This window comes from Scyliorhinus canicula, chromosome 2 (genome assembly GCF_902713615.1).
Source record: "Scyliorhinus canicula chromosome 2, sScyCan1.1, whole genome shotgun sequence".
In the NCBI taxonomy this organism is placed as follows: domain Eukaryota; kingdom Metazoa; phylum Chordata; class Chondrichthyes; order Carcharhiniformes; family Scyliorhinidae; genus Scyliorhinus; species Scyliorhinus canicula.
This window is the reverse complement of record NC_052147.1, coordinates 60406986-60430132: the sequence shown is the minus strand read 5'-3', so window position 1 is coordinate 60430132 and position 23147 is coordinate 60406986. Positions and strand designations below refer to the sequence as shown.

Sequence of the window (23147 nt, the reverse complement as noted above, 5' to 3'; positions counted from 1 at the left end):
ACAGAGAATAGGAACAGCAAAAGAAATAATTAACGCAGGCACTAGGAACATCCAAATATGTTTCTCAACACTGGTATCCTATACTTTGTATTCCCCAGTATTTATGCCGAGACTGTCCCCCTCCTACCAGGGATAATGGTAGAAAGCCAGCCTTACAATTTGTCTGACATCACAGTGAAGAGAAATAAATAATTAGCTTGAATTTACATTGTGGCTTTTGCATCCTCAGGATACTCCAAAGTATTTCACAAGCCAAGAGTCACTTTGCAGCAACTATGGTTGTACCACGTTTTCCATTGTAGGTTGTACCACATTGTCCATTGTAAATCTGATGCACAGTAGCCACGTGAAGCATTTCACTTCGTACCAACTAGTAAATAGAACGGCATCAGCTGGATTCATCTAAATAAAATTCCATTCCACTTGGTGAAAGAGGTGCCCGATTGTTGCTGCAGTTGAGACTGATTTTCATGGGAAACGATAGTGCGTTGATATAGGATATCGGTGCTACCGGCACTGAGCTTCCTACAACCCTGGGTGTACCACCACAAAAGGGAATATCACAAACGCGATGTTCCCAAATCAGTTATCAGCCTAGATTTTCAGCTGGAGTTATGCCAAAGAAGCAGTGCAACACGGGTGGGGGACAGAGAAAGTACATCAGAATCTGGTTTCAGAGATTTCTGCTTGAAGATGTAGTGATCTGCATATCTGAGTCTATGCAAAGGGTTAAAATCCATAAGCAAGTGCTAGATAACCACTAGATGGCACCACCAGATATGGGTATAAAAGATAAACTCAGAGAGAGTTCCCGCCTCTTCGTGTTAGGAGGGACTAGAAGAGTTAGAGATAGCTTAGTGTGCAGGTGCAGTTAATCGTTATTAGATATATTTAATCTTGTTAATCTAATCTACAGTTTTAGTTATTGAAGAGTGAACAAACTCATAGTTAATTTATAATCGTTACTCAATAAACTGTATTTGCTTTATTTGAAGACTTACTGAACATCATACATATGACCATTCTGGCAGAAAGCAAATGAGAAACAACATATTACACAATGTAATATAACAGAAGGTAGCACAGGTAGAGAATGAAAAATTATATTTATCATATTTTGCATCATTTCTGTCATCAACAATGATTGTTGTTCATTACGGGGCTGATTTAGCACAGGGCTAAATTACTGGCTTTTAAAGCAGACCAAGGCAGGCCAGCAGCAATTCCCGTACCAGCCTCCCCAAACAAGCGCTGGAATGTGGCGACTAGGGGCTTTTCACAGTAACTTCATTTGAAGCCTACTTGTGACAATAAGCGATTTTCATTTTCATTTCATTTCAAGAATTTGTGAGCATTTGCCATTGGTTGCCAAATGGATCCAACATGGGACCTCATGCATGGACACTAGAAAAGTGTAGGTTGTTCTGGGGTGAATTTCCAGAGTTAGTAGCAGCACTTATTTTGTTCTACAAATCCTCAAGACCAAAGGAAATCCTGATCATCGGTATCAAATGCTGATGTTTATTATGTATGTCACTGATGCAGAGTTACATGATGGAGCAGAACTGTTACTTATAGCTTTAATCAGCTTCATATATCTTTCTCATAATAATCTGACCATGCAATAGTGGGTATCAAATTGGTAACAAAACCCCTTCTGTGCAGTTGCCTGTAGCAGTTCTGTCACGAGCCTACTTGTGACTATTAGCGATTTTCATTTCATTTAATTTAATTTCACATGGATATTCGTTCATCCCTGTATGTTCATTCAGCATTGCTTGAACGTTTAAACAGCCAAAAGGCTAATGCAATTTATTGTGCATAGATAAGACCCTCACTGTTCCAAGATTTTATTTTTCTCAAATGCTTTATCCAACAAAAGCCTGTAGACAGCAGAACTCTTGATTTCATTACAATTGACAATCCTTTGTGTCCTCTTCCTTCCAGATGGATGGGTTTAGCAAGATGTGAATCTTGCTGGTGGGTTAGTGGTCCAAATCTGTCCCTCCTCTCACATTTCCCAGTGGAGGCCAAGGAACCAGTCTGAAAAATTCAAACAAAAAAAAAGGCCACAAACACAGGTGCATCCTAAAATCATAAGTCCCACTTTGCTGCACTTTTGCTGGCATTGAGTCAAGGATAAGCTTCCATTACGACTTTCATCATTGAAGACATACGTTTGCATTTCAAATTGGTGGAGAATGCTGGAATATTGATTATAAATAAATAAATAATCTCCATTTATGGATATGTCTTATATTATTTCTGGTCTAGATATGGTAAAGATAACTTGATCAGAAATCCCGGGCGGGATTCTCCAAGCCCCTGCCAAGTCGGAAAATCGCCGGGGGGGGGGGGGGGGGGGGGGGGGGGGGGGTGCGAATCCCGCCCCGCTGCTGTATTCTGTGGCGCTGTTTATCGGGTAAATTCATGGCACGCCGGTCGGGGACCATGGGCAGCAGCCCCCCCAGCAATTCTCCAGGCGCCGATGGGTCGAGCGGCCGTCCGCTTTTGGCCAGTCCCGCTGGCATGAATCACTCAACTCACGTACCAGCAGGACCTGGCAGGTAAGTCGCCGGGGGTGGTCTTTTAGGGGGGGGGGATCCGACTCGGGGGGTGGGGCCACGGTGGCCAGGTCCGCAATCGGGACCCACCGATCTGCGGGGGGTCTGTTCTGTGGGGCACTTCTTCCTTCCGCACCGGCCCCTGTAGGGCTCCGCCATGGCTGGCGCAGAGAACGCCCACGCGCTCACACCAAAATACAGGGGCTGGTCTGCGCATGCAGGGGAGAATTCCATACTTTCGGGGGCTGTTGGTGCCAGAGTGGCTTGCGCTGGTTCTCCCGCTGGCGTAGGAACTTAGTCCCTAGACGGGAGAATCCCAGCCCTCATGTATGATGAAATGTCATTGAAATTTGGATTCTGAAATATGGTAACAAAATAGAACAGTACAGCACAGAACAAGCCTTTCGGCCCTCGATGTTGTGCCAGGCTTTGTTCGAAACCAAGATCAAGCTATCCCACTCCCTGTCATTCTGGTGTGCCTATCCAATAACCGCTTGAAAGTTCCTAAAGTGGCCGGCCCCACCATCACAGCAGGCAGTCCATTCCACACCCTAACCACTCTCTGACTAAGGAACCTACCTCGGACATCCCTCCTATATCTCCCACCCTGAACCTTACAGTTATTCCCCCTTTTGCCATTTTCCTCCATCTGCCATTTTCGGCCCAGCTCTGCATCCTATCAATGTCTCTTTGCAGCCTACAACAGCCTTCCACCTCATCCACTACTCCACCAATCTTGGTGTTATCAGCAAATTTACTAACCCACCCTTCAGCCCCCTCCTCCATTTCATTTATAAAAATCACAAATAACAGAGGACCCAGCACTGATCCCTGTGGTACACCGCTGGTAACTGGTCTCCAGTCTGAAAATTTTCCATCCACCACCACCCTCTGTCTTCTATGTGATAGCCAGTTACTTATCCAATTGGCCAAATTTCCCTATATCCTACACCTCCTTACTTTCTTAATGAGCCGACTATGGGGAATCATATCAAACGCCTTACTGAAATCCATGTATACGACATCAACTGCTCGACACACTTAGTTACCTCCTCAAAGAATTCAATCAAATTTGTGAGGCAAGACTTGCCCCTCACGAATCCGTGTTGACTATCCCAGATTAAGCTGCATCTTTCCAAATGGTCATTAATCCTATCCCTCAGGACCGTTTCCATTAACTTACCGACCACCGAAGTAAGACTAACCAGCCTATAATTACCAGGGTCATTCCTATTCTCTTTCTTGAACAGAGGAACAACATTCGCTACTCTCCAGTCCTCTGGCACTATCCCCGTGGACAGTGAGGATCCAAAGATCAAAGCCAAAGGCTCTGCAATCTCATCCCTTGCCTCCCAAAGAATCATAGGATATATCCCATCTGGCCCAGAGGACTTGTCGACCATCAGGTTTTTCAAAACTGCTAATACATCTTCCCTCAGAACATCTACTTCCTCCAGCCTACCCGCCTGCATCACACTCTCATCCTCAAAAAAACAGCCCCTCTCCTTGGTGAACACTGAAGAAAAGTATTAATTCAACGTCTCTCCTATCTCTTCTGATTCCATGCACAAGTTCCCACTACTGTCCTTGACTGGCCCTAACCTCACCCTGGTCATTCTTTTATTTCCTTGGGGTTTTCCTTGATCCGACCCGCCAAGGACTTCTCATCCCCTCTCCTAGCTCTCCTAAACCCTTCCTTTAGCTCATTCCTTGCTACCTTGTAACCCTTAAGCGACCCAAAATGTCTGCAATCGGGGTAAATATTTGCATTTTACACTGAACAGTGGAAGATAATGGGTGCAATTCAATGGCCTTGTCGAGTCCAACTTAGTGTTCCATGAGAGGCCTCTCACAAAATTTGCAACGGTCGAAACGTCTCTGAGATTCAATAGAATCTCACAAGATATCGCAATCTGGATTTGCTTTCACTGAGTGAGATTCTGGTATGCATATTTAAATAATCCATTAGGCTAATTTAAATATGCATTACCCAGATTTTCCCAGGGACCCGGATTCACTGGCCGCACCTGGGAGATCTTGCTATGGTACTGTTTATAACCGGCCCACACAAACGTGGGCCAGTCATAATGGCACCTGGGTGGGCCCCCCAGTCCAGTGGAGACCCATGGGTGGTCAGGGCAGTGCCAGCCTGGCACTCCGGCACCTTAACACTGCCAACTGGGCACCCTGGCAGTGACACCCTGCCACTGCCCCAGACTGGCACTGCCACCTGGACACCCTGGCAGTGACAGATGTCTATCTCTCCTGGCATCCCCCCTCCTGTAGCACTCACCCACTCTCCAGCCATGCACATGTCCCTGGAGCTGTGTCCCATCCTCTGGGTGGTCAGATGTTGGTTGCTGCGTGTGGGGTATTGCTCCCTCAGTGTTCAAGCACAGTGTTCATGCATCACGGTTTGATTGGGATGCCAGGCAATGACTCCCACATGCTACTTGGCCACAAAAATCCACTTGGGCTCTGTGAAGTGCTCACTTAATGATTGCCAATTCCCTATTAGCAATAGCCTTCAGCCGCACAGCCCAGAGGCCTTGGCGAGGGTTATGTTTGGTCGGTGGGGCAGATAGGCAGGAACAAGGGTTGCCTCCAAAATAGGAACACACGATCCAGCAGTTGGCATGGTGGTGCCGCAAGTTGTTGCCTCTCCCTCCCACATTCCCATCACTACGAGGGTCCCCCACCCCCAACCGAGCACTAGGGTGACATGCCCAGCTTCCCCTGGCTCTTTGTTTGTCAGCAAAGATGGCTACTCATCTCCTCGGCTCCCCACAGAAGTCCTTCTGCCAGGTTCACGTTTTTCAAAAGGAGTACTAAGTGGCGCCAGCTTGATTACTTACTGGGGAAGCAGCCGTTGGATATGGGATGGCTCCCATTAATTGTATGGAAATAGGGCTTAAGTGGTGAGAGTTGGCTTCTTGCTATGCTACAGCAAAATCCTGACGTTGACTCGAGGAGCGACCGATTGCATCGCAAAATGTTTGGCACCTGGTGTGGTTCCTGTTTTCGCCTCTCCCGCTATTCACTGGCCTTGTTTCACTCGACCGAGAGCCAACGAAGATGGAGAATCACGCCCGTTGAAATTTTTCAGTTGAATCGTGCCCAATTTCTTTGATTATAATACATAAGCTGGCCAAACACCCACTTAATTTTATGTTGACTACATTTCCTTCTGCATTTTTTAAACTTGGTGCCAAAGTCTTAGAAATTACTTTAAAAAACAAATTTTTTAAGTTGTTGTTTCAGTGGGAATAAATTTGTTTTCGTCGGCTGAAGGTTATTTTTATGCACCAAAACAAAGTCAGCAAGTTCCAAACTATAATCCCTTGAAATCTGCACAATGGAAGAGAGTCGACCCAAGAATCGCAGAACATTTTGGGAATAAGCTGAATATATTCATTGAACAAAATGAAGGATTTTCTATGCAAAGGTGTAGCTGAAGCAGATTGCATTATAAGAAATTTGGTCAAGAAATATTCAGACAAATAAATAGTGCACAATGACGTAAACCACAGGTGTCCAAACACAAGACCTACCATGGTGAACAACAAGGAAGGTCATAAGCTAAAGATAGCAACTTTGTAGCAAAGAGGAGGAAGAGACCTGAAAGCTAGACAGCCAGAGACATTTGTATACCCTAGGCAAGAGGGTCACCTGACTATTGTGGTTGCATAGGACATGAAGATGAAAGCTGCATAAGGAACATTAGCAGAGGTGTCTTGTTTACCAGACATCGGGAAATCTACCTTAAATACATGAGGGTCATGCACACACGTCATCATACATTCGAGAAAGCTGTAGAAATTGGTATAAAAATATGGGAGACTGATGCCTCAGGAGCGAAAGCCCTGGGAACAACCATCGCAGAATTCACGACCCGAGTCAGTGCCTCGGAGACCAGCGAAGCACCTCAGGGGAAAAGGCCTGGCCAACAATTCTGTTGGGGGATACCCGAGTTCAATTTGTGAACTGAATAAGCAGTAGAGGGGGAAATAAAGGAGATCTACCAGCGCTGAAAGATTTCAACATAGAAGTGCAAACCATTGGATCGTGGGAGTGAATTTTACAGCATTAACAAGAAATGGGAGAACATTAGTGGGACATAGAACACAATCACTTTTGGTTCAAGTCCATTGGCTATACACATGGCCAATTTTATTTTTAAGGATGTTACTATGCATAATTCAAAGAAAAGATTTTTAAGACTGCAATTTGCATGGTAGCACAGTGGTGAGCACCGTTGCTTCACAGCACCAGGGTCCCGGGTTCGATTCCCAGCTTGGGTCACTGCCTGTGTGGAGTCTGCACGTTCTCCCAGTGTCTGCGTGGGTTTCCTCCGGGTGCTCCAGTTTCCTCCCACAAGTCCCGAAGGAAGTGCTGTTAGGTGAATTGGACATTCTGAATTCTCCCTCAGTGTACTCGAACAGGAGCCGGAGTGTGGCGACACAGTAACTTCATTGCAGTGTTAATGTAAGCCTACTTATGACAATAATAAAGATTATTATTATATTTGGTAATGGCATAAAGCCAATTGTATCAGATCAGTTACCCAATAATCTTTATCACGGAAGAAAATGAAAGTAAAACTGGAAAGATGCATGATGAGCATCATTACCTTCACATGTTTTACTTTTGATGATCAAAAATGTAGGAAAGAGGCATCAGTTTAGTCAGTGTGTGTGTAAAACATTGGCAAAATAAGCATTTCACTTCTTTCTAAGAAAATTAAGGGTTTGGATGTGCCTTGTGAATAATAGGGAACACATTCTTGTAGTCCTTGTACCTCTTGCATGATCTTATTTGTTGCAATGTACCAATGTTATATTGAACAGATGAAACACAAAAATTCAACACACAAACTAAAATATATCCAATGCATAACTATTTCTGGAAAAGCCTTTATTAGCTTGTAATAAGACATCACAAGAAATCAGTTTGCATCTTAGGCACCAGCAAAATTCTTTCCAAACCAAACTGAAGTAAAGCTACTGAATTTTAAACTAGAGAAATCTGAATGCACGCGCGCACGCACACACACACATACACACACACAGTCAAAATCCTGAATATTTAATCAGAAAGCCTTTCATTCTGTATGTATAGAAATTAACACTGGTGTGACAAGTGCTGAAAATTATCAAAAAGGCCATCTTTTCACTGACGTTAATTGCGATTTTTAAATTAGCAAAGTGGTTACAACAAATGGAGTTAGCTCCAAGTCATGTGACAAGGTTGACATTTATGCATAATATTGATGAAAAATTAAGAGACTTCCCCCATTTTGTATGTAGCTTAATTATGTAATACTTCATTTGATGTAATTTTGCAAGCAAGATTTGCCATGGTACTGTTGAGTGCTCAACACTTCACTCTAATACTTCATTAGTAATAGTGGAGTTAATCTTTCTATATGCATATTGGAAATAAATATAGGTCAAGCCTTTTATTATCTTGTGTATTTCCTTTTAACAAGGATAACAGCTAAATTAAATACAATCAAGTGTTAAAAATATAACATGGAGAGTAAATATATTAATCTTAATTGAATTTTCAAGAAAATATTTTCACTTGCAGTGAAAGGTACCAGTTGTAATAGAAGATTAAACTACATGAATATAAAAGGGTAAAATCTTGCCATTTGACTTTTAATCCACACTGAGAATCAAGAAAATGCATTGAAATATGGATAATGCCATGATACGAAGCGCATGGTAACAGTTAAGCCTGAAAATTATTCTGCACACAATAAGCAAATGAAACAGTACAATCATAGGCAACAAACCAAATATGCAAATCTGTATCTAGACCTCAATAATAGCTGTAAGCATCATACACATCAAAAGTTTTATAAATTAAAATGGGTGTACATTCTGTTTCAAGACTTAGCTTGTTCTAAAAAAACGTTTTTTTCAGGCAATAGTTTATGATGATTCTGGGATTCCCCAAAAGTCAAGCCAAAATAAATGATGAGAGAAAGAGTAATGCAGATACTTTGAATTCTGGATCAATACCTCTGCTGTTTACTATGATTATTTCATTCAAAAGGAGATAATTAAAAGCAAGTTGCATCTGAACTTACATGCCCCCTCAAAAAATTACAAAATGACCCTGGAAAACTATTAGGAAACATTTTGAAAATAAGTGATCTAAAGATCTTACATTTGCATTATAAATAGGTCAGCTGTTAAACTATTTTAAATTATAGTTGGTCTTTTAAATGTTCAAATATTCCAGTCTACCATACTTTGCCAGAAGGTGTGCCCACAGCTCTGTTACTGCTGATATTCATACTGCTTGCTTATACAATGATGATCAGCAAAAGCGCATGTGCGTTGTTACAGGAATTTATATTTTAAATGGACTTGAAACAATTTAGGTGATACACTATACAGCAGAACTGAGCACTATACAGCAGAACTGAACAGTACACAAACTTAGAGCCAACAGACTAGAATCCGGCACCAAATATTGATACTTTAAAATAGTATTTAATGGCACACTGAAGATGAAACTCGAATGGAGAAACAATTGTTATACAACACTAAAACTAATATCCTTAATTCAGTTTTAGTTAAATTCTAACAACTTTTCTTCACACAGTATAAAGGGGTGGGGGCGGGGAGATGTTAAGAGCATTACAGCTCATTTCATCATTCAAAAATTAGAATAATTTCAAAATACAATATTGCATTGAATTTCAGAAAAGCCTTTGCAAAAGATTTGTTAAGCTTTTAAAGAATACTTCAGTATTTTGAAAAATATCCACCTTGCCACTGATCTCTGGTGCAGAATTTAGCTAATCATTTACCTCCACACCTGAGAAATGAAACCAAAATACAGTGAATGAGCAGATCATTGCTATACACTCTTACTAAAAGATAGCAAGTCTAAATAAGTAAATACTTTACTGCTAAGGTTACACAATAGCCATAAAATGATTTACAGCTTTATCTGGACAGGGCATTCAAGTATATGTACAATATATTAAAATCATATAAATTATAAAACTATACAAAGGGCACACTGTAGCAAAATAGGTTAGGACAATAGGATAACTTTTATTTTTTTAGTTGTAGCTTTTACGAATGGCTCCTCCAAATACTGCACCCGTAAAACATGAATTATCATCCACACACAAGTAACTCTGTCCCACACCAACCTGCTCACCCTCCCAATTCTTCCAAAAATGATGTCAATCATTCAGCAACAGTGGGCATCCAGCTACAGTGGCAGATTATTTTCACAGTATGTCCCAAAATAGGTTTTTGTCCTTTTTGCCCTCCTTCAAGTCTTCGTCAGTCAATTGGTCCCTGGAAAATTAGTTTAATGATGCCTTGCTCTCCATTAAGTTGTATAGCACAGAAAGGACACGCTGCATGGAATGCATGAGTACCATGTGGTAATGGAATTTGTGACCAGTATTTTGCTGTTTTCTCAGAGCACACATGTCCACATGGGCTAAATGTATGTGTAGAAGGACCTGCGTCCACATAAAATCCTGCCTCACAACCTAGCCAAAGGGGCACATATGGGCCAACAGTTCTGCACATAGGACATTCTCGCTCATTGGCTTCTGTGTCACTGCGATGTCCCCAGTTGTGGTAACCATGGACATGGCCACAGCTGAGGTAAGCCCAGGGCTGTTTCTCTTCCACTATGTCCTTGCGATTGATGCTGGGAAATGCCAAGGTGTTAAGTCCAACTGGACACTGCGGTCTAGCAGCATTTATCTCCTGACGAAGGGCCTCAATGTGCTTTTGGGTTGGAGTATGGAACAAACCATCTGCTGTTCTCCACAGAAGTGTTGCCCCACAAAGATCAACAAGTGAGCCATCCTGAAGAACATTGGATTCATTGTCCACCTAAGGAAATAATTAAAAATGCAACATACATGTAAAAATGTTCCTCCCATACATCTTTCGTACCTTGTGACACAGTAGTGAAAATAATACAAATATAAATCTCATTTTAATGCCTCCCAATGATAAAAGGAAAGCTAAATTTAGAACTGAACTGCACAGACTAGAAAGGGCCCAAGTTTCAATGACCAATTTGTGCTGAGTAGGTATGGAGACAGGAATAATATAATTGGCCTCAGGGAATTAGATATTGATGTTACTCTTTATTACTATGAGGTGGCATTCAGCCATAAATTGGACACCAGTGGAAGTCAGAATTTGAGCAAGTTTGTGATGTTCCTATGACTGAATAGCATTTCAACACTAACTCGGCTCTCACTATTAGTGTTATTTTGTTCCACTGTTGGTGCTGTGACTACAACAGAGGGAACTACTGGAAAGGGCCACTGAAACAGACAATAAAAAGGATCTGACGTATCCAGGATTAATCATGATAGCTAAAAAAAAATAAAGCTCAGTAATTCCTTATAGTGAATTCTACGTATTATCAGCTCTCGGCCCCTCGCCAATTTAAAATAAACAGAAAAAAAATAAAGTTCACAATGATAAACTTTCAATCTTTGGACAATGTGAGCTGGGCAGTGAAGAAAAGATTGAGAGGCGATTTGATAAGAGGCATTCAAAATTGTGTGAGAGTAAATTCCCAGTGTCACAAAGGTAAAGAGGTTCATCGCGAAGAGATTCAAAATCTTAAAAATCCCTATTTAACACCATTGTGGGAGGGCCAGCAGCATGAAAATAGAGTGGGTGTCATGGTGGCACAGTGGTTAAAACTGTTGCTTCATAGCGCCAGGGTCCCATGTTCAATTCCCGGCTTGGGTCACTTTCTGTGTGGAGTGTGCACGTTCGCTTCGTGTCTGCGTGGGTTTCCTCCAGGTGCTCTGGTTTCCTCCCATAAGTCCCGAAAGACTGTTAGGTAATATGGATATTCTGAATTCTCCCTCTGTGTACCTGAACAGATGCCGGAATGTGGCGACTAGGGGCTTTTCACAGTAACTTCTTTGCAGTGTTTATGTAAGCCTACTTGTGACAATAAAGATTATTATTATCGCAGTTTTTCTACCACTTTCTCATAGTTATTAGGAATGGGTAATAAATGCTGCCACATTGGGAACCAATATTAAAAAAACAATTATCTGTTGCATATCCTTGCAATACATTGCACATTGTAACTTATTTAATTAAATGTTTTTATACTTCAAAATATGGAATTTTGCTACTGAAGGAATACTTTTCAGCAGAAACTACTATAGAAGCTAGTCCATAAACACCCTTTTTGAATATCTGCCACATTCTTTTGAATGAAAAAAATCCCTGAATTTTGCAGTGACATTGGCTAAACAATATGTTAAATAACTTCAAAAGACAAAGAAAGCTATAGGAATCATTTTTAGTATTAATTACTTCACAGTAAGGTATATCCTACTGTTTCAAAGCCATAATTCCCCTCGCATTGGGACCTTCTATTTTAGTTCTGTTCCAAGGAAATGTTGCGGGCTAGGTGTGGGTGCGTTGATGTGTCAATAAGCAAATTAACACTTCATTCTGATACACAGAACTTGGATGGCACTAGCTTTTCCAAGTTGAAGGTGCTTCAGGCTAGGTCAAAGTTACAATTTGTAAGATACTACATTCGGACAATAGTGATATATATCATTAGGTTGAAAAAGGAGACCTGAAGTACGTCTTTATAGGAACAGAAAAAGCTACAAAAACAAAAATATCTCTCACCAAGTAAAGGATATATTTTCAAAAAAGCAGATGTAATACGAAGCACTGAAAGTAGAGTCATAGGGCGCCATCTTCCGGCCACCGTGTGACGGGAAAGCAGCTCGCCACGGCGCAGCGTGGCCCGTGAAACCAGGGACACCCCACTCACGTGATCTACCCGGCTCACAACGCCTCGCGAGATTCAACGCAATCTCGCGAGATGTTGCAAGGGGAATCCCGCCCACAATGGGTAGGATCAGGTTTTTGCAAATCTGCATATTTGAGCGAGGCAGTAAGCCTTACTCTAATTTCCAGATTCATAAATTACCTGAGACTTTGGGATTTAATCCCTTTGCCTCAGGGACCTTGGGTGAGCACAGTTTGCTCCTGGTCCCCACAAACGGGGACCAGACGGAACCCCACTCGTGGGCGTCTCCGTTCCCCTTGGAGACCCCCAATTGCATGCCTTTCGGGTATACTTGTGCCACCTGGCCACCCTGACAGTGCCACCTGGATGCCAACCTGGCACTGCCAGCTGGCAGGGTGCCAAACTGGCATTGTTTGCGTGAGCGCAATCGGGCCGGGTGGGTTGCCCAGTGTGGGTGTTGGGGGTGTGGGGTGGGCTCCCTCCCATTTGGATTTGGGGGGAGGGGGGATTTCTTGGGGGGCCTCGTCAATCAGACGCCCCCCCCCCCCTCCGACAGCCGGTGTCCCCAGGCTCTTTGCCTGTGAGCAAAGATGGCTACTCACCTCCTTGGCTCCCCACAGCAACCCTTCTGCAGGTTCACGTTTTTAAAAAGGAGCACTATTCAGCGCCAGCGTGACCACTTGCTGAGGAGGCTGCTGAATCACAAGAGGCCGTTGGATATGGGATGGCTCTCGTTAATTGTATGGAAATACATCTTAAGTGGTGATTTTGCCGACAGAAGTGGGCTGGTTGCAATGTAAACAGTTTGGTGGCTGTTGCAATTCTTGTTTTAGGCCTCTCCCGCTATTCACCGACCTCGTCACGCTTCCACTCGAGCGCAACGAGGCCACTAAATCGTGCCCTAAATCCGGAGGCGGGTGGTCCGGAAGCAGGTGTTCTGCTTACCTGAAAGGCTGTAGTCCATGCCAGATTTCGTACATGAAAACTAATTAATTATGCACAGGTGAGTTCCCCTCAGACTCTCGCGCCGGGCCAGCACCAGATTTGTCCACCTGATCTCAGCTGATAGGTTTGAAGGTTTAAACACCAATCCAACACACTCGTAGCACTATTTCCAGACCACTTGTCTTCACCAGACCATTTAGGATGTCTGGATCAAGAATCAAAATTCAAGTAGCTCAAGAAGGCGGCAGCACCTGTTTTCACCGCCAAGGCCCTTTAGGCCATTATTCAGGGAGTGTGCGCTATCCAAGGAGTAGCTAAAGAAAGCGCATGAACCCCACCTCCCCAGCCTGGGAGGCTGTTGCCCAGAGGGGCAGTGTGGCTGCCACCTGCCCGTGAAGCGCGATCCAGTACATAAAGCGGATAAATAATCTCATCAACTCCGCCAGGGTAACTCCTTTCGCAGTTTCCTCCACTATCAAACTGTCACCATGGTACTGTGTACTCAAGCAGCTACTCTATTCACGGATCTCACACATTCAGCTGTGGAATACACATATCAATACTTACTCTCGCAACGGGATTTTCACAACACCAACACCCTGCACTCTTGAGAACCCAGAAATAACTGCAAAGCCCGTGAATCCTGGAGCCTGGCTATCCTCGCCCAGAACAAAATTCACATAATGATGGCCCTCGTCAACAGAACTGGTCACCTCCTGAATGCACAAATGTGTTGCTGACTGTGAAATGCCACACAAGACCCCAGTTTCTCCTTGGAAAGGCCAAGAGGGAAATAAATTGAGTTTTATCATCAGCTTCTGGGCAGGGGAAAGGCTCCAAACCCATTTGGCACCAGGCCTTCTTGGAATATGCGGCGGACCAGATCGCTGGACAATTGCAGCCTAGTCCTGCACTGCCTCCCATTTATTCGTAGAAAGGTGACTCATGGACAATAGACCTTTGCTGCTGCCAGTCGTCTCCACAATCTTGCTCTCGGCTCCTCAGCCTCCTGATGATGTTCACGCTCCCCGTAGCTTTGTCCCCCATGCAGTGCATGCAGATGCCTTTCCCTCCTTCCTCAAATGAGCATTTGCCTAAAAGCTCCCTGGATCACTGGACCCATTCTCAGTTTTGATTCCTCTTTGGAAAGAGATATTGAAGACCATAATTGTGAAAGGGTGCAGAGTACAAAGCTGTGAACAACAGACCTATGGGAGAAGTTGGGCAGCTAGGCTTTCGCACCTTAGATGGCATTGCTCCTCTTGCAACCTTACCCTGGGCCTCCAGCACACACATGAGCGGTTAGCAGCATTTCATTCCTCTGATGTAACATCTGGAGGCCTTTGGGAGTTGAAAACTTGTGATTTATATAATTGAACCACCATTGCTCTGTTCTCCACTTGTTGACTTGGCATAACTATGACTACTCGTTTGCTTATGGTGAATGAATGGAATTCATTTGGCCTTAATTGTTAACACGCAACTGCCCTTCACTGATGAGCTGGCACAATTGATGCAGCTGTGACATCTTCACTCTTGCCTTCAGTCGATAAGGCTGCATTACTGTCTTACTCTGTAGCTTTTCCAATTTTGACATGAGTTTATTTAGTTGTGCCTATCCCTTTAAAAGTGGAAATTTAGAAATCTGGTTTGTTGTTACTTCCAGAGCAATGGGGTGTGTGTCTTGTGTAATTGACCTAGACCCTGTCCACTGTAGCAGCATCAAGAAGTGAGTATGTATTGCAAGAAGAAGTTCCAGAGCCCAGCTTAGGGGTTCTCCCACACTTCTGACTGAGACTCCTGTCTGCCAGCCACTGAACTCAAAAGAGAGCCTGGACATAGTTCCTCTTTCCAAAGAGGTCTATGGAGAACAGCAAAGCACTGCAGCGCCGACCTATTCAATAATTATGCAAACCTTCCCTAATGTGCTACACAAACAGGCCCCAACCCATAATCTGCAGTCTGCATGAATCTCCTTCCAGTAATACATGTGCTATCAATTTGACCCTCTTCTTTATCTACATTGCATGCAGCCTTGTCAGGCTTCAGCTCTCTTCCCCTAGATCTTCCCTCTGCTTTCGATTGTGTGGCCTCTTCATCCATCTGCTTGCCACTCTGCCTGCTATCATGAGCCCTTGATCTTCCCCCACACTCTTCCTTGCATGACCAACCTTCCACATTGCTTCCCTAGTTCCCCCACCTCAAGCCCCCCCCCCCCCCCCCCCCCCCCCGCCAGTCTTCACTTGCCTCCATGGAACTTTGGACCTGTATTGCAGTGACCGTCTGTCCTGCACTCTAATCAACCTTTCCTTAAAAGACTCCCGCATTTCAAATGTGGATTTACCCTTAAACAGTTGCTCCCAATCCATATTCCCTAGCTCCTGCCAAATTTTGTTATACTTGGCCTTTCCCCAATTTAGCACTCTTCCTTTAGGACCACACTCGTCTTTGTCCATCAGTATTCTAAAACCTACGGAATTGTGATTGCTATTCCCAAAGTAATCACCGACTGAAACTTCAACCACCTGGCCGGGATCATTCCCCAATACCAGGTCCAGTATGGCCCTTTCCAGAGTTGGACTATTTACATACTGCTCTAAAAAACTCTCCTGGATGCTCCTTACAAATTCTGCTCCATCTACGCCTCCAACACTACATGAGTCCCATTCAATGTTGGGGAAGTTAAAATCTCCCATCACAAACACCCTATTGCTCCGACATTTTTCTATAATCTGTCTACATATTTGTACCTCTACTTCACGCTCGCTTTTGGGAGGCCTGTAGTAAAGTCCCAACCCAACAATGTTACTGCACCCTTCCTATTTCTTAGCTCTACCCATATTGCCTCAGTGCTCGAATCCTCCATAGTGCTCTCCTTAATCACAGCTGTGATATAATCTCTGACCAGTAATGCAACTCCTCCACCCCTTTTACCTCCCTCTCTATATCCCTCCTGAAGCATCTATACACTGGGATATATAGTTGCCAATATTGCCCTTCCCTCAACCAAGTAATATCATATTCCCAGATACTAATCCAAGCCCTAAATTAATCTGCTTTACCTGCTACACTTCACGCATTAAAACAAATGCATCTCAGACCACCTGTCCCTTTGCGTTCATCATCTCTTCCCTGTCTACTCTTCCCGAGTCACAATGAGTTTATTATCTAATACCTTACTGGCTTTAGTTGCTGCCTCTTTACTGACCTCTAACTTCCTAATCTGGTTCCCATCCCCCTGCCACATTAGTTTAAAACCTCCCAAACAGTGTTAGCAAAAGCACCCCCTAGGACATTGGTTCCAGTCCTGCCCAGTTGTAGACCATCCGATTTGTAATGGTCCCGGAGGGTAAGGAGGCCCTGTACCCACCAACCTCAGGCACGGTACTGAACAGAGATACGTCCAGCAGCACGGTACTGTCCATGAGAACAAAGAGCAATAAAGCACAGGAACAGGTCCTTCGGCCCTACAGGCTTGTACCGGTCATGATACCACCCTTTGGTCAAAACCCTCAGCACTCCTAGTGCCGTATCCCTCCATACCAGACCCCTCCTATCCATGTATTTGACAAGATGCCTTTTGAATACCGTTAAGGTATGTGCTTCCACAACCTCCCCTGGCAGCACGTTCCAGGCACGCATCACCCTCTGTGTAAAAGAACTGCCTCGCACATCTCCTCAACTTCGCCCCACAGACCTTAAACCTATGCCCCTTAGTGATTGACCCCTCTACCCTGGGAAAGAGTGCCTGCCCATGAGGACCAGATCGGCATGGAGATGGAGGGCAGGAACCAGTCTGCCCCAGCAGCGATGTTCCGCGCATCAGGAGCAGTGCAGCATGACAACAGATAGCCTTTGTTGCACTCACCTTAAAGTCTCTGGTGAACTGAGAGCAGCCTTGTGCACACCACTCTATCAATCGGATTTGACACCCACTTGATTTCACATTGGCATGATTGGAAAACCTGACGAGATGCCGGAAGGCAGCTCTTTTAATGTGCCCTTATGAGGTACATACAAATGTAAATTGTGCTCGTGTCACACGCCAAAGGGATGACTGTTCGGCAATTTGGAGAATTGCAATGTGATTTTATGCTGGCATGTTGTCGACTTTTTGGCTCCTACCGACCACCAACCTGCCCAGAATTCCACCCTTAATGTTTTACTTTTTTGCACAACAGCTAATAATCAATTAATCAATTGTAAATTAGCAGCCACAAAGAAACTATAATTAGTATCTCGTGACCCCGTCCTTGAATATAAGTTGATGAGAAGGCAGCACCGATTTAGGTGTACCCTGCAGTTAAACAAAATATCCACACATCGAGAATGCACAATTTGATAAAACAATCACAAATTGTCAGTGCTTAAGGAATATACTGAACAGTCAATGCTCTCGGAAAGGAAACAAGCAACTGGAATGCTTTTTTAAAAAACCATTTTAAAAGGACTTCTGCTCTGCACTGAATTTGTGCCGATAAAAAAAATCTTTCTATACATTTGAATAGCACTTTAATCCAACTGTGTAGCCTCCTGTAAAACCTCATAGGTGGATCACTTGACACTAGCCTACCTGGAAAACACGTTTTCCAGTTGGAATGTGTACAACATGAACAACACAATAGCCAGGAAATTGGACCCCAATTCTCAGGTATAAAATGCGACAAAAATGTTTGCAGTGCTATGTCTGATATGTCAGATGAGGTTCAGTTTGCAGTACTCTCATTTCAAAGTCCAACTATATTAGGTTCAAGTCCCAATGCAGAAGCTGGAGTACAAATATCCAGGCTGACACTCCAGTGCAGTACTCAAAAGTGCTGTACTGTGGGAGATGCTCTTTTGGATGAGATGCTAAACTGAGAGAAGTGGGTCTTGATGAGGGAGAGAGGGATGGATCTCAAATTAATGTTTTCAAACTTAAGTAAGAGCAATTGGGAGGGCATGAAAACAGAGCTGGATAAAGCGAACTAGGAAATTAGATTCTTCTTCTTAGGCAGTCCCTTGCAGTCGAGGATGACTAATGCCTCCACAGTAAAAAAAGTGAGTCTTCAGGTGAAGAGTCCAGTGCGCGAACTAGTCTCTGTCCTACAGGTGGGACAGATGGCGGTTGCAGGAGCGGGTGGGTGGGGTGGCCAGGCTGCCTCCTTTTGCTGTTGACACTTGGCTACAGTTTGCTCTTGGCGATGAAACTCAAAGTATTCAGCTCCTTTCCAGATGCTTTCCCTCCGCTTGAGGTAGTCTTGGGCAAGGGATTCTCAGGTGTCGATGGGGATGTGGCACTTTTTAAAGGAGGCTTTGAGAATGTCCTTGCAGCATTTCCTCTGCCCTATGGGGGGTCATTTGCCATGTTGAAGCTCCGTAGAACGCTGGTTTCAGGAGTCTAATGTCAGGTATGTAGATGATGTGGCACACCCAGCAGAGCTGATCGAGCATGGCCAATGCTTCATTGCTAGGGTTGTTAGCCTGAGCAAAAAACACAGACGTTGGTGCACGCATCCTGCCACTGCATTTGCAGGATTGTGTGCAGTGGTTAGCACTGCTGCCTCACTGCATCGAGGTCCCAGGTTCGATCCCGGCTCTGGGTCACAGTCAGTGTAGAGTTTGCACATTCTCCCAGTGTCTGCGTGGGTTTTGCCCCCACAACCCAAAGATGTGCAGAGTAGGTGGATTGGCCACTCTAAATTGCCCCTCAGTTGGAAAAAATTAATTGGGTACTCTAAATTTATATAAAGAAAAAAAAGCATTGTGTGGAACCGGTACTACTGCAGGATTTGAAAATGCTTGCTGTACATTGCCATGGGCTGGATTCTCCGCTGCGCCGGCAGCACACCCACACCCATGGATTTCCTGACGGCTTGGAGCCGCCCACAATGGGAAATCCCATTGGCTGACTGGAGGGACAGATAGTCCCACTGCTGGCGGGACGGCGAATTCCGCCCCATGTCTCTGATCCAAATAAGGGAGCGGGTATCATGACAGCTCTGTAGATTTAAGTTTGGTGCCGGGTCTTAGATCCTCATCTTCAAACACTCTCTTCCTCAGGCGACCGAAGGCTGCGCTGGCACATTGAAGGCAGTGTTGAATCTCATCATCGATGTCTAGATTTGTTGACAACTCACAAGCTATGGAAAGTGGTCCATGCTGTCCAAGGCCTAGTCATGGATTTTAATAAACAGAGGCAGTGGACTGGGAAATTATTTTAAGGATAGGTCAGTAGAGATGCAGTGGCAGACATTTAAAGGAATATTTCAGAATACATTCCAGTGAGAAAGAAAGACTCGAAGGGAAGGACGCACCACCCATGGCTAACTAAGGAAGTTAAAGGTAGTATCAAATTGAAAGAAAAAGCACACAATTCCTCAAAGGTGAGTGGCAGGACAAAAGATTGGGCTAAATATAAAGAACAGCAAACAATGACAAAGATTAATGAGGAAGAAATCACAGTACAAGAGAAAGTCAGCCAGAAATATAAAAATAAATAGTCGAACTTTCTAGCGGTATTTACATCCCAAGGACACTTGGGTCAGGTTATATGCAGGCATCACCAGAGGCTACTTTAATAGGGATTGAGGAACCACTTTAGAGATTACCCCTTTTGAGGATCTTTTTCCTGAATTAGTCATAGTGGAATATTCAGATTGTCCATATTTTCGGCAGCCTAACCAACCACCATTAATGCCACTATCAAACGGTAGCAAATGGTTTGTTTGATCTATACATACCTTCCCATAAGCGTGGAGAATCTGGAGTGCTCCTTGTGGCTTCACAACACTGCCATAAACTGCTGCCAGCCAGACCTAGTTTGCCCTGATTATCTTGCCCCCCAATATAGGATTTGCCCGAGGGGTATGCAAAGTAACTGATGATACCTAAGGTCCAATTTTGCATGAGTCATGGGCTTCCAGCTTCTGGCACATGTATCTAATTTGCCAAATATCTCAGGTTCAAAATGGAATTAAATGGATTTCCGGGAGTGCAGTACTGAAAAGATTTGGAGTATGGCAGGCTAGAGGATTTTACTGAGAAGGGCAACAACAGGGATATTTAGTAGAAGAGGACGCTTTTGAGAAAATTACTTGAGCAGGGAGAAACAGCATTCAGAACATAGAGATAGATGGTAATTTCACATTTTGTCACTTCATTACTTAAAAACTTAAAGTTTGCCACCAAAGGTTTAGAAATTATGCAGTTACTTACAAGGTAAACACACAGAATATCACAATATTTTCTAATATTGTCCATTAAAGAAATTAAATTGACCAAGGCAGGAGTAGATTACTTAATTGCTCTGAACTCGACCTGAGTTTTGTGAATTATTTCCAATCTTGATGAGGTATGTTCTTAAAACCAATATTCCATTTTCAAAATAGATAATGCAAATTAACCTCAATGTAATTATAATCAATTTCAATCATAATTCGCCAGACAGAAAACATTCTTTGGTACGAATTAGGAAGAGGTGGTGTCCTAATTGGCCCTGAAGGCAATGGAAATGCTGACATCACAAACTCATTTAATAATGAATAGTAGCTGTAACTTCAGGTTTAATAGAAACGGTAGCATGGTGGTTAGCATAAATGCTTCACAGCTCCAGGGTCCCAGGTTCGATTCCCGGCTGGGTCACTGTCTGTGCGGAGTCTGCACGTCCTCCCAGTGTGTGCGTGGGTTTCCTCCGGGTGCTCCGGTTTCCTCCCACAGTCCAAAGATGTGCGGGTTAGGTGGATTGGCCATGCTAAATTGCCCGTAGTGTCCTAAAAAAGTAAGGTTGGGTTACGGGTATAGGGTGGATACGTGGGTTTGAGTAGGGTGATCATTGCTCGGCACAACATCGAGGGCCGAAGGGCCTGTTCTGTGCTGTACTGTTCTATGTTCTATGTTCTACATGGACCATGTTCCAAATCTACTGTATCCTCAGCACTATCTGGTGTTTTCTCCCTCCTCCTCTGCCAAACTGACCAACTTCAGGGAAAACGTAAAGTGATTTACTGCCAACTGAAATGTTTCCTTTTTTATCTTGTACACCTACAGAATATAATTTGTTACCGTAAAATCAAACCAATTCAAAGAGATCTGATCAAACTACATTTAACAAGACCCCATTTTACTGGATAGGAAAGTTACAATGGCTATTGTTCAGAGGTATTGAAACTTTCTGATATTCCTAGGCAAAATATGTTAAATTATATAGTTCTGTGGGCGGCACGGTGGAGCAGTGATTAGCATTGCTGCCTCACTGTGCCGAGGCTCCAAGTTCGATCCCCGCACTGGGTCACTATCTGTGTGGAGTTTGCACATTCTCCCTGTGTCTGTGTGGGTCTCACCCCCACAACCCAAAAGATGTGTATGGTAGGTGGATCGGCCATGCTAAATTGCCCCTTAATTGGAAAAAACATAATTGGATACTCAATTTTTAAAAAAATGAAAATGTTCTGGTTTAGCACTGAGTGTCTTTAAGACAGAGTTAAATAAGTTCTTGATTATTAAGAGGATCAGGGATTATGGGGAGAAGGCAGAGGGGTGGGTCCCAAAGGATGGCTGGTTAGTAAAAGTGGGTCCCAGGCAAAAAAGTTTGAAAAACACTGACTTAGACAAAGAACCCAAAAGTAATGTATTAAAAGCTGCAGATGACTCAAAGTTAGGTTGAATGAAAGGTGTAAGGACATAAAGAAGCTGAAAAGAAATATAGGGCGCGATCTAACGGAAAAGTTTCCAAGTGTTTCTAAGCTGTTAACCATTTAAATTGACCTCTGCTTTCCTGACTATATTTGTCCTGATCTTCATATTGTTTGTCTTTTTTACATGAATTTTCATTCCATCCTAGCCATTAGTCTTTGTAGATCTTCTGCCGTGTTAGAGATTTGGGCCTGCCCATCTGAATTATAGTACAGTCACCAATTGACCTTCTACTTGTGCTACTTTTCTGTAATTCATTTAGTGTTTCTTTCGTTATGGCCTCCACATAGATTTTACAAGAGGAATGGTTCTGTAGACCACCTTGTCTCATCCGGTGCTTCCTAAAACATCTGGTTCAGTTTAATCAAATACCAATTGTAGTAGCCTGTCCCATGTTGAAAGCTAAAATCATTCTTTATCTCTCCAGTCAACTGCACTTTGAACAGCTTTTGACAGTTCACTCAGTTGAATGTTTTTTGCATAATCCGCAAATCCACAAACGCCTGGACAAAAGTAAATGCTGCAATGGGATTCAAATGCAGCATAACAGGGGTGAGAGATGTTTAATAAGAGCAGCTGCCTGCTAAAGACTACAGATGGTAAAAGAGGAGAGATGGCCACAATTAATTCTTCTCCCACATTTGCTATACCCCTAAAGACCTTTTCATTATATGCATTCCTCCCCAATCCTCGACTTGCCCTTGACTATTCTTTTACTAAGTCTAGAGTACTGGACTGTGCTCTAAGCATGCAAAATGAAAGTAGCTGAGTCTGGAACAGAATAGGCAATTCAGGGAGATTTTGGGTGCAGGGAGGAATTGGACCTACGAGTGGAATGAGAAACATCTGGGGCTGGGTTTTTGCAAAGTCATGGGGACAGACGCCATGGACCCTTAAAACTATGGGTGGGACCCCCATTTCTGACAGATCCTATTTTCATCAGTGGGGGAAAGGGACAAGTCTGCCTTCATGATGAAGCAAGGATTTAAACCCACAGGAATTACACATTATTAGAGGAGCCATAAATACTCTTGGTGGCCAAATAAGGCATCTAGAATTGTCCAGTTGTGAAGTTATTTAAATACCTAGCCATTAAAAAAAAAATAGCTTACCTGTCTCAGTAAGAGGTAAAGAAAAACCTTTTCTGGAAGTTGTTGATGGTTGACATTTTTC

The 23147-nt window shown here is 43.5% G+C and overlaps 1 protein-coding gene across 8 annotated transcripts in view; it reads right to left on the bottom strand.

Moving 5' to 3' along the window:
* Positions 1–7461: 7461 nt before the first annotated feature.
* LOC119954352 (E3 ubiquitin-protein ligase pellino homolog 2) overlaps positions 7462–23147 on the bottom strand; it is a 260592-nt gene continuing 244906 nt past the window's right edge. For all 8 annotated transcript variants that reach the window (XM_038779572.1, XM_038779530.1, XM_038779556.1 and 5 more), the window contains one exon: positions 7462–10441. In XM_038779572.1, the coding sequence (XP_038635500.1) occupies positions 9875–10441 (567 nt within the window). In that variant the 3' untranslated portion in view covers positions 7462–9874. The remainder of the gene's footprint in view (positions 10442–23147) is intronic.